Genomic DNA, 12,417 nt, shown 5'->3' with positions numbered 1-12,417 from the left:
AAACCAGTTTCTTTAATGTGGAATCATTAAGGGGGAGATAGAACATTCACTATTTCTAAACTTAGCTAACCAAATGTCACAGGATCAGAATTCCACTTTGAGAAACACTATTCTAGTTTCTAAGAAAAAATTCGGAACTAAAACCACTTCCAACTAGGTTCCTATCAGTTAAATTGCTGAATGTCAAGATGGTACTTGGACATAGTAATATTTCTTTCCATCCTAGTTTGCTTACTCTAGGTGTGTTAATTTTCATTAAAGTTATTTGAAAAGCAGGGAAGAGGATTACAATAATTAACCTTTGGAAAAAGGAAATGCTGTTTCCTAATTTAGGTAGCCTTTAGAAATTCTCTCAAAAAGAAAAGCAAATAGGAGCTAATCATCAGTCAGACTCTTACACATTTTGTGTCTTCCCAAGGTGCCTAGCAGAGCAGTAGGGACAATTTAGGTTTAAAAAAATACTTGCTCTGAGAGTAACCATGTTCTCCACCCCCAAAGTCATGGTTTCCATCACAGTTTTAGCATAAATCTATTTTAATAAACACTTTCAAAACAGAAGGCACCTTCTAGATCACTACAGCAAAATAATTTTTCCTAGTCATTTCTTAGTCTAAGGACAGGTCTTCTTGAATATGAATTGGATTTCTTTCAAAAACTAGAACCCAAATAATTTGTACTTTATGAGAGGTTAAAATGAAATCTACTGATAGCTATGATTTATGCATACATTTTTAAATTTCAAAAACGAGCTACAAGCATTAATCAAAATATTTGAAATAACTTACAAGTCAACTTCATGTCTGAAATTTTAAAATACCTCATAATATAAAGTACAGCACAAAGACCCCTTTTATCTAAAAGTTGTGACCATTTCTTTGCAAAGCATAAAATTCAGAATGATCAATGTCCATCTGACAGATGCGAAAGCCTGGATTGTTAATTCTACCATGGGAGAGACTGTTTCATGATTTCTTGAGACTTTTCCCACTTTAATTTACTCATGGATTAAATAATATTTGTTCTAGCTAACTTAACTCAAAGAAAGATTAAGCAAAGTAATAGCTTCAAAAGCTTCTTCGGTCTTCTAAGAAGGACTACTACTCAAGTGACCAGTTCCCACATTTGTCGGTACTACTTGCTAAAAATACACATTAAACTCTTATATTAAATGCATATGCTTAAAAGAAAAATCTCTGAATGTGAAAAGTGTCTACTTTCTCACTTAAAAATAGTCAACTCAAATGATTTGAAAGTTCCAAGAAACAAAATGTAAGGAAAATGCTCAATTTTAGTCTTATTTATCTCTAAGAATAAGAGTACACAAAGTTCATTTTGTTCATATAAATTTCCCATTAGAAGAAAAGCTAATGAAATATGAATGTAAACACATCTTTTGCACATTCCCAAAGCATTTAAGAGTAGATAATACATTATCACCTGGATTCATAAATCTTTTGCATACATACACTGTACAAAGAAGCCTTAAGATCTTGCTCTTGTAGTTAGGAAGATCAGCTTCTAAAACACCTGCCAAGCCTTCTAGGTTGCTCTCCAGAGAGCAGGCACTCTGTAGAGGACAGCATATCAAATACCTGTTAAGTACTCAGCAATCAGTGAGTTAAAATTTTCTATGTGGTCATAAAAAAAGTTAAAGCCTTACATGCATAAGGCACTATGACAGGTTTAGTATAAACCAATTCAGGTAGTTACTGTTCTTTAGAAATCCATAAAAAGAGAATGAATGAAATTTTAAAAGCAAGCAGTCTAAGGTAGCAGAATAAGAATTAGAAATGGGGGGACATCATTGGCTCTCTTGTATCTCACACTTAATATATGACTCTGAGCAAATTACCTCGGGTATCCAGAACTTGTTTGGTTCATTATTTATAAACTGAGAGGGTTATTCCTTAAGGTCTCTTCTAAGATTCATATTTATGTTGTATGACGGTTACTAAAAACATTTAACTCTTAATTATCTGCATCCCAAGGGTTTAAAATGAATTTACGTTGGGATACAGATTAATGGTAATACAAGTTTCACCTAAAACCTAGATCACCAAGTTTCAGCTGCAGAAATGAATCAAGCACGGTCAACTACAACCCTAACCCCATCACAGTTTGGGCCTATTTGGCACATACCTTTTCTCCCACTTTGCATATTAACGATTCCAAATGATCTTCAGTTTCATTGGCATCAGAGGTCTTTCTCCTTTTGTGAGGCTGTCCTCCTGTTTCAACAATGTAAAAAAATTAGTATTACATGATGAATCCACTATTGCAAATTTTACTTAACCTTTTAAATACTAGTATCTCTTTCCTACCAGAAAGCCTAGTTTTTACACACAGGAGAAGCTCTTAACTAACCCACCACCTCTCTGACTGGGCCAGCTAGATTCACCAAAGGTCTCCATACCCATGGACACTGTTGTAACTCCAAAAGGCATTCGTTATGTTCAATTTGCTGTGACTAGTGCCCCATGAGGCTATGCAAGGCAGCAGCCCTGTCCACTCCTGGGGATAGATAGGAACGCTGCTTCCAACATCCTAACCACTGTAATTATTCTGTGGAACATGGAATAACTGTACTGTTATTATACTGTACTGTACTGCTACTCCCATTCTTTAGACAGAATTGTTCACTGATCTTCAGCTGCTTGGGCCTAAAGCCTCCTATTGCCAGCAGTACTCATTATTCTAGTAATGAAAATTATTTTGTAAACTGATGAAATATGGGTACAAAAACCAAGCTAAATGCTTTGAAAAGACTAGACTAGGCAAAAAAAAAGGTGGGGGGACAACTTCAGAAGATGGGAAAGGGAACATAAAACATCAGGATTCCTCACTAGTTTCACAGGGGTCTGAACTTTTAACTCTTCAATTAATAGCTTTGGTTCTGTAGACCATGCAGCATTAGGGTATTGCTTACCCCAAGCAATGGGAATCATAATCAACAGACATATACTCAAAGAAACATCCTGAGCACTTTATCAAATAATTGGTGGGGGAAAAGTATGTTTTATCATTTCCTACTTCAACCACTAGTCTATTATATTAAAAAACTGTATCATTCAAAGAATCTTTAAAAAAAAAAAAACAAACAAAACCTACCACACTGAAATCATTACCCATCATCCATCTGTCCTTTTGGTTGCTGAAGAATTCAAGGTGAACAAACTACGAATCAACTTAGGCACTGGACTGTCTACTATTGTTCGGATTCTTACTATTAATCATCTCTTACCATTATGTTTAAAACCTTAATACACACACCTTATATCCTTTTGTGGGATAACCCACCGCTTAGAATTTTTTAATTAATAGTGTTAAGTATAGAACATGATGCTGTTGATAAACACAATGTTGGCTAGTCTCCCAATATAATTCAATTTTGATTTCCACCGATTAGAGTTTTAGGACAGCATGTGAACAAGGAAGCAATACTCTGTAACAGTGTTAGGGATCTGCATTAATAATGAAATCTGCACTTGGATCTAGAATTACCCAGAAGTAAGTTAAATATAACCTCAACCTTCTCCAGACTTGTATAGACAAAGGAACTGGGCCATTTTTATAGAATTCATAATCACTTACTTGCCACTGTTACATCTGGCTTGAAATATATGGTGATTCTTACAAAACAGCACTCCACTATCCTAAGCTTGGGTGTTAAAAGTCTCTTTAATGACTGAAATGATCTTCAAGTACCACTTGAACTTAGCGGAATAAAAACCAATCTGTTACAATCCAGATAGGACTGGATGGAAGTGCTATACAAGGCCACAGAGTAAAGTACTTTGTGCTTTGACCCCCCTGGCCCCTTGTTATTATTATGATCTGGCTTAAAGAATAAATGAATATAGTTTTGAAAGGATAATGCCATAAAAGGATTTAACACACACGCAGTGTTACAGAACTGAGATGTATTCCTGGAGATCCTAGCCCATGTAAAGTAGACATGTGTGACACAGTGGAATCAGTGACCTTCATTCTCAAGTATGCATCAAACCTACTACATTACAGGATCTATAATGGTTCCATCACCCAAACAGCCAACTTTGACATTAAAGTCTTCTATTTCTAGGATCTATTTCTAGGATTTATTCACTGAAAAAACCCTCATATTCAAAGCAATGTTTATATAAGCTGACAGCCAGGATGTTAAAATAGCAGTGGTTCTTAATTGGGTGAGTTTTGCCCCCGCTAGGGGCAGCGTGGCAATCTCTGGAGACATTTTTAGCTGTCACAACTGGGGGAGTGCTACTGACATCCAGTGGGTAGAGGCCATGGATTCTGCTAAACATACTACATTGCCTAGGACAATTCCCAACAACAAAGAATAATCTAGCCCGAAATGTCAATGATGGCTGAGCAACTCTGTCTAGAAAGCAGAATATACTAACGGTGTTCTTCAGAACTAGATTCTGGTAAGGTTGGGAAAAGCAGATAGTGAAAAACTAGCTGAATGAGAGCATTTTTTTGTTTTTTATTATTGTTTTTTAAACTTTAACTACCATTACTTTCTTTCTGGCCCATCTACTCCACTCACCCTTTATCTCACATCCCACCCTCCACATCCTCCCTAAATTACTCTCCAGCTGGCTTGTTCCCAAATCAATCTGGAATCATATTCCAGTGTTTAAAGCAACCCTCCCAGACCCTCTTGTAACCTAGAAAAGGAGAAAATAATGCAGTAGGAGAGAAGGTAGGATTTCTGAAGAAAACAGAAAATACAAGTACATGGTCCTCCCTGAACTACAACTCCTATTTTCTCTCTTGCCATTCTGACTATAAGAAAGCACACGTTTTGTTTGGAGAATGGGAGGAGGCAGAAAGTATTAAGCAGATATGCCCCACTCTCACCTGATATTTGAGAGGATATGAAGGAGGGGTGGTAAAATTACAGACATATCTGAACTCTTGACAGTACAGGATATTGAACTCAGAAGAGAACCTGGGCACACAGAATAAAGCATCTTCATTAAGAATAAAATTTTGGGAATTAGCCGAATGTTTTCATATGCCCTCAAGAAAACCTATCTACGGTAGCTCCCAAAGCAAGAACAGATTTTATATTAAATGTAACAATGCAGAAGTTTTACAATATAGATTCAAGTTACATATGCCACTTCATTCTGATACCCTTGGCTAGTATAGGAGAGAAACAGAGACAGGTCTTTATTAAAACACATTTGTGGGCTCTTGGGTAGCTCAGAGGGTTGAGCCTCTGACTCTTAGTTTCTGCTCAGGTCATGATCCAAGGGTCATGAGGAAGAACCACTGCATAAGGGTCCACACTGGACATGGAGTCTGCTTGAGATTCTGTCTCTTCCTCTGCCCTTCCCCCTGCTTGTATGTGCACTCTCTCTCTCTCAAATAAATAAATCTTAAAAAAAAATTTTGAAAGGATCTCCATACACCAGTATTTTCTCTGTAAGACAAATCCTAACTTTATATGGAAATACTGAACTACATCTTAAACCCTTAATTATTATAAAACCCACAAACTGGAAAACAAAGACCAACCCTATAAAAACGAAAGTAAAGTAGCAAAACCAACCAGGTAAAAGGCAAAAGTAAAGTACCTTGATTTAGAAAATTTAAGGCAGAGGTGACTATCATGCCTGAAACAAACTATACTCTTCCCTGGAGTAACAAATCCTTTCACCTCTAATCATTTTTTGTACAGTTAAGTTAAAAAAGTAGTCATAGTCTAAAAGATAAGGACCTAATTCTAAGTAGCTTAAAAAGGGGTTAATATGGGTTTTTGACAAAGGTTATGGATGATATACTTTCTCAGAAGAACAAAATAAGCAATGTACTGAACAGCTATTATATGTATATCCTATGATAACTGAAAAGCTTCAGAGAAATTCTTAAAGGTATTCTAAAAAATGAGTTAGATTTAGCATTGAACCAGTATCCACACACACTAATTTCCAATGTAGGGTTTCCCTTTCCTTTTCTACAAATTAAATTCCACTCCGGCAGAACTAGACTGGTAGTCTCCTAACTTATTTCCCTGGATCCTGGATACTCTAGTCTCCACAAAGAGATACAATTTTAAAACTCTATGAGCTTTAACTCTATTAAGCCCTCTATGAGCTGATCCTCCCAACCTCTCTGATCTTAGTTCCTACAACTTCCGCAACCCCACCTCTCCCACTCCGCTCCGCTCCCCTCCAGGGACACTGGCCTCCTTGAATGCTCCAGCTTTAAGTCCTCTGCACTCACGGTTCTCTTTTCTTAGACCACTGCTTTTCCCCATACAGCCACCTGGTTTGCTCCCTTATTTCCTGCAAGTCTTTGATCAGATGCCATTCATAGTGCAGCCTTTCCTGATCAACCCTAATAAAACAGCAAATCCACCTCGCCAACAGTCTCTGCCCTCTTTACCCATTTTCATTTTTTTCCATAGCACTTATCACCATGTGATGCACTATATTTTATTTGATTGTGTTCTGTCTGTAAAAGGGAGGCTTAACCATTACACTGTTCACTACTATACTGCCAGTAGTTAGCACAGTGCCTGGCATTGTTAAATGCTTGTTGAATAAATGATTGTATCTTGTCAAGCATATGGAAAGTCATGGCAGCCAGTGACAGATAAGAGCTGACAATAATCCAGAAGTGCTCAAATGTATCAAATTAATTACGATTACTACAATTCAGGCTATTTTAAAATAGCCTTCTATAACATTTAAATGTCTACTATTTCAGATATTCAAAAATCAGTAGATACTTAGCTAAAATATTTAGCTCACTGTTTAGGGTAAACCCCAGCTGATCATTACCTAAATTGTGGCAATTTATAAAAGTTCCAGATTTGGTAGAGTATCCCAGAGAACTATAAACTGCCCCTCTACTACTAAATTATTGACCAGTGTAAACTTTAATTAATTAATTTTACTTCTTTTTGCCTTAATTATTCTAAGGTTCCAAATGGACCATAATTTACTATCCAGTTGGTATTAAAAGAAACTAACTCTCAAGAAAGTTATGCCACCATCACAGTAGCAAAAGCAAAAGCTGTTTTCTACATATTCACATTCAATTCTCCAGGTTGCTCTCTGGAAACATTTTCTCTCCCTTTAAGGGTGCCCCAGAAGGGAGAAGAGTGGAGAAAAGAAAGTATGAGAAAAGCAAGAAAATGGGAAGAACTTTAAAAGACTCGAGTTCCCTAAACCCCAAGCAATCACTTCAAGCACATTAATTTTGATGAATCCAACTCAAAGCATATGAAAACTGTTTTCTGTGCCCTGTATGTCCATTCTACAAAAAACCTCATGTGTTTAGAAAAAAAAAAAAAAAATCTAGGCACGCAGCATAGAATACTTGGGTAGTGAAGAGAACCCTGGACTTGGCTTTCACCAGTGTCTGGGCACTGCTAGCTAGGTCTCCATGTTTATTGCACTAAAACTCTGGATCCTTAGGTATCAGATAAGGATGAACTAGAATATTCTCTCAAGCCATTCCCTAGCAGAGATCTGATGTTTCATTATTAAAACCAAAGACATGTTATTCTGTTCCTACTCCCAAATGTCCCAAAACTCAAGGATAAGAAAATGTTAGTGAAGGGGTGCCTGGGTGGCTCAGTGGGTTAAAGCCTCTGCCTTCGGCTCAGGTCATGATCCCAGGGTCCTGGGATCGAGCCCCACATCGGGCTAGAGCTCTGCTCTGCGGGAGCCTGCTTCCTCCTCTCTCTCTCTCTGCCTGCCTCTCTGCCTACTTGTGATCTCTGTCTGTCAAATAAATAAATAAAAAATCTTAAAAAAAAAATGTTAGTGAAGAAAATTAAACATTTTCTTCCATATTTTCTCTTACATCATTGACATCTGCCAATGTTTGTCAGTTCTTAAGCATTAACAGATAAGTAAATATCATCATGAGATATTTGTTACATGTATTAACTCCACCCTCATAAAACTGAGAAGAGGTATGTATCACTACATTATAGACGTCTACTTTACATTCCTACATTACAGACTAAGCCTTACAGAGGTGAGAGAATCTGGGAAAGATCATGAAGTAATGGTAGAGTCTAGCTTTGAACTTAAACCCTCGGATTCCAAAGTCTGGCCTCTTAACCACCACACCACATCCCTTTTAAAGAACAATAAGCTAGAATATAATAAAAGAATTACTCAGTTTCTTCCTTGTTTGGTGGACGTATGTTTTTGATGCATTTCTGTAATGTAAGCATCTTTTCCTGTTTTGTTTTTTAAGATTTTATTTATTTATTTGACAGAAAGAGAGATCAGAAGTAGGCAGAGAAAGAGGGGGAAGCAGGCTCCCTGCTGAGCAGAGAGCCCGATGTGGGGCTCGATCCCAGGACCCTGAGATCATGACCTGAGCTGAAGGCATAGGCTTTAACCCACTGAGCCACCCAGGCGTCCCATCCTTTCCTGTTTTTAGCAAAATTACACTTGGTTTTTATGGTGGCAACATCATGATCCCCTGGAGCGCAAACCATCCAAATGGAGTAGAGAACCCCTGATCTCAATCCCTAAGTGGTCTCCAGTTAGGTTTCCGGCACTTTTCTCTTCATGAGGGAAATACACTTGCAGCTAGTTCGAAATCTACCGTAACAACGTGCATCTGTTTATTGGTAAACAGATGTGGGTGAGTGTGGGTAACAGACTTCTCTCCTTGCAGCATGAGAGAAGGCAAACCAACGGATGACGGGGACAGCAGAGCTCTCAGACTGCGGTTCATCAGATCTCCCACTCACCGCTTTGTTTCTTCCCTTCTGGGAGCCCTTTTTCAGGTGCAGTCTGAGGGTCAAAACGAGACACCGGGACCAGTGGGTACCTGTCACTGTGCCCAAGAGGTGGCCGCACAGACCCAGGTGGCTTCCCTACTCGGCGGTACTAAAGACCAGATCCTGAGAAGTCCTTACAGACCAGAGGTCCACGGGGCCAACCACTAAAGGAGTTGGGGAGGGGGACAGCGGGAGGCTTTTTAGAAGTCGCTCGGCCACATTCCCGCTCTGCCGGCCTGGTCCCCCAAACGCTGCCGGGGTGTGGGGGTGTGTGGGTGGGTGGCGGGGTTTCCCATCCCTTTCCTCGAGTCCCCGAGACCTCGGCCCCCGCGTGGGCGCGGCCTCGGCGGTCGGGCCGAGGGCACTCACCGTCGTTCTCGTCGCTGTGCCGCCGCCGGGACATGCCGCACGCCGGGGCGCTGCCGAGCTGAGCGAGGCCGGGAGGGGAGCGCGGCAGGAACTGTCGGGCCGCCGGCCGGTGAGAGGACAGCGACGAGGCGCGCGCGGTGGCAGGCGCGCAGGCGCACTCGCTCCCGACGGGTGCAGCAGCGCAAGCAGGAGAGGCGGCCGGCTGGGCTCGGTTGGCTCGGGTGCCCGAGAGCCGGCGTCTGGAAGCTCACCAGGCCCAGAGCGTCCGGTCCGCACGCAACCACCCCCTCGGGCTTCCTCCGCCTTTCGGCTGCTTCCTTCTCCCGCCTTTCGCTCTAAGTCCTTCCGGGGACACGCGGAAAGCACCGCCTCTTCAGCCAGCCGGAGGCCGCCGGCCGCGAGCCAAACCTGACGGCTGCTGGTCCACCGCGCACACTGGAGTCCCCGCCTCAACTTCAGACCCTCCCCGGGGCTCGCGGTATTTCCCGGCAGCCCTTTCGCCAACAACCCCCCCCCCCCCAAGACTTCCGGGGCGAGGTGACGTCTCCAGGGTTCCTTCCTCCGTGAACTCAGGTCGGGGACCGGTGGTGGGTCTTGGGAAGGGGAGCAGTGAGTATTGCTAGGCGGACACGGCTCGATGAAGAGAGATCTAAGAAAGGACCGGGACTGGCGGGTGCGTGCTCCTCTTACTCCCACTTCCGGGCCTTTGCCTCGTCGGGAAAGCCGGGCGGAACGATTGGCCCGGCCCGGCGCGCGGGGTGGGGCCGGGCGGGGGGCGGCGCCGCGCTTGCGGCTCCAGGCACTGAAGACCCGCCAGAGAAAGATCCTCCTGCTACGGGGTTACTCTGGTGGTTGTCCTACCCGTCACCCTTCTCAGTTATTTGGGAAGGAACAGGTGATTGCTTTAGTAATGTTTTCAGTATTGGGTCCCTGTTTACATGGATGCGAACGTCCCCTGCCCTGGCGTCTCTGATGAGCACCACACCTGCTTATCTGACTGCTTTGTCCGTGGTCACTGAAATTCCACACGTCGAACTGGAGCTCTTGTTTCACTCTCCTGTCCTAACCTATTCCTGTCAGTCATACCCGTTTCAGTGAATGGCACCATCCATCTGATTGCTTCATCCAAAAGTGTAGGTGGGAGTCATTCTTGGGTCCTCCTTTTCCTTTACTTCTTACATAACAGTCTATCTGTAAATTTTGCCAGCTCTACTTTCAAGACAAACCCAGAATCAGACCACGTTACGCCTTTGCTTACCACACTCCAGTTACTTTGCATTGCAAACTCCATACCCTGACCTACAGGGTTGTGCTCTCTCATCACTGCCCTGCATCCATTCTTTCTTCCTGTTTCTTTAAAAGAAAAGCTACTGGGCGCCTGGGTGGCTCAGTTGGTTAAGCAACTGCCTTCCGCTCAGGTCATGATCCTGGAGTCCCAGGATGGAGTCCCAGGATGGAGTCCCGCATCAGGCACCCTGCCCAGTGGGGAGTCTTTCTCCCTCTGACCTCTTCCTTTTCATGCTCTCTCTTTCTCTCAAATAAGTAAATAGAATCTTTATATTAAAAATAAATAAATAAATAAATAAATTAAATAAATAAAAGGCAAGCTACTTCCCACTTGAGGAATGTATACTATTTCCTCTGCCTCTGCTCTTAAGTCTGCATGGATGGCTCCTTGTCCTTTAGGTATCAGCTCAAACATCAAGTCCTTAGTGAAGCCTGTCTTGGCTATCCAATCACTGCTTTATTTCATTCTACAAATGCTGTACTTACTGACATTTAGCATCTTCTGTATGCCAGGCAGTGCTCAGGGTGACGAGGTGAACAAAGGAAGACCCTTGCTTTCTTGGTGCTAGTGATCCATTCAGGAATGAACAGACATAGTGCAGTCAGAAGAGTGATCAAAGGGACAGTAGTAGAAGAGACTAGAGAGGTGGTGGTGGGAGGGGCTTTGGAAGGACTTTAAACCTTATCAGAGTATGTTGAGAAGTCTGGACTACTTTTAGTAAACTCTCTGAGGAAGAGGGCAGTTAGGCTATTGCAGTAATTAAGTCAAGAAATGATGGCTTGGGATGCCTGGGTGGCTCTGTGGGTTGAGCATCTGCCTTTAGCTCAGGTCCTGGTCTTGGGCTCCTGCTCAGGGTGGGGCAGTGGGGGTCTGCTTCTCCCTCTCTCTCTCTGACCCTCCTCCCCACTTGTGCTCTCTCTCTGCTCAAATAAATAAAAAAAAAAATGGTGGTGGTTTGAATGGGGTTGGTAATATGTCCATTTTGACAAGATTTGGCCACACTAGAGATTTTTATATTTTATATTTCTGTTTATTAAAATGGGGCTTTCTTAGTTGTTATGTCATCTAAGGAATGGAATTTGCACAGCTCTAAAATTAAAGGGCAAAGAAGAACAAAGTGTTTATAACTGAAGGTACTAGCACGTAGCTTGGTTGATTTTGGTTGTACCTGGTGCTTTTCTGGTATCATTTACCTTAAATGTTTGTAGGGCTAACCCCTAATTGCGGTTCCTGCTCAAATGCTACTGCCTCAGAAAGACTTTACCTACTCTCTGTTTTTAAGAGTCCCTCTATCACTCCTGACTCCCTACCCTGCTTTTCGTCTTTGTGGGCCCTTTTCCTATCTGACTTTCTAAATTTAATCAATATATTCATTTGTTTATTTTCTTTCTCTTCCCACTGGAATATAAACCCCAAGAAAGCAGAGAATTTTTCTGTTTCTTTCACTGCTCTATTCCCATTGTCTAGAACAGTGCTTGGCATAGAGTAGGTGCTAAACAATTATTTGTTGAATGAATGAGCGAATGGATGGATGGCTTGGGCTGCTGGGCCCATGCTCATTTGCCTGACTGATTGATTCATTTCAAGTTTACTTCAGGTAGAATCAAAGACTGACATTGTTGTTTCTCCCTTGCTTCCTAGGAGAAAGTGAACTGAAAGGAACCTGCTCTACGACTGCAATCAAACCAGATGCCTTCTTTCACTTCACCAGACCAAGGAGATGACCTGGAGGCCTGTGTTTTAAGATTTTCCGACATAGATTTAAAAGACACAAGGCTTATCAATCCCAGTAGCAGTCTCAAAGCAGAGTTAGATGTCAGTACAAAGAAGAAATACCCGTATGCCAAGAAAAAGGTAAAATGGCTATATGGCTCTTATTTCAGGATTGTGTATGATGGTTAACTCAGATACATCTATTAGTAGCTCATCAGTCATCAAGGTTTTCCTCCAGGGAGCAGGAGGCTGCTGCCATGTTCAAAGTAGGTTCTAGTCAGGGTCATGA

At 41.8% G+C, this 12,417-nt stretch overlaps 2 protein-coding genes across 4 annotated transcripts in view; one reads left to right on the top strand and one right to left on the bottom strand.

The window, feature by feature from the left end:
• The window catches only part of NCBP1 (nuclear cap binding protein subunit 1), a 38,827-nt gene extending 29,245 nt beyond the window's left edge, over positions 1-9,582 (bottom strand). The window contains exons 1-3 of one of the 2 annotated variants that reach the window (XM_032860659.1): positions 9,128-9,582; positions 2,140-2,228; positions 1,467-1,567 (exon numbers count right to left, since the gene is read on the bottom strand). In XM_032860659.1, coding sequence (XP_032716550.1) covers positions 1,467-1,567; positions 2,140-2,228; positions 9,128-9,161 — 224 coding nt within the window. In that variant the 5' untranslated portion in view covers positions 9,162-9,582. Of the gene's footprint in view, positions 1-1,437; positions 1,568-2,139; positions 2,229-9,127 lie in introns of those variants that run through there. The other variant, XM_032860660.1, reaches the window with a different exon arrangement.
• Positions 9,583-9,678: 96 nt separating this feature from the next.
• Positions 9,679-12,417, top strand: part of TSTD2 (thiosulfate sulfurtransferase like domain containing 2) — a 31,152-nt gene continuing 28,413 nt past the window's right edge. For both annotated transcript variants that reach the window (XR_004383037.1, XM_032860662.1), the window contains exons 1-2: positions 9,679-9,800; positions 12,057-12,269. Coding sequence is in view for 1 of the 2 variants with exons in the window: in XM_032860662.1 (XP_032716553.1) it covers positions 12,105-12,269 (165 nt within the window). In the remaining variant the exon portion in view is untranslated. The remainder of the gene's footprint in view (positions 9,801-12,056; positions 12,270-12,417) is intronic.

This window comes from Lontra canadensis, unplaced genomic scaffold, assembly GCF_010015895.1.
Source record: "Lontra canadensis isolate GAN:19392208 unplaced genomic scaffold, GSC_riverotter_1.0 scaffold19, whole genome shotgun sequence".
NCBI lineage: Eukaryota > Metazoa > Chordata > Mammalia > Carnivora > Mustelidae > Lontra > Lontra canadensis.
Note: the sequence above shows the minus strand (reverse complement) of the source record. Positions and strands in the feature narration are given on the sequence as shown.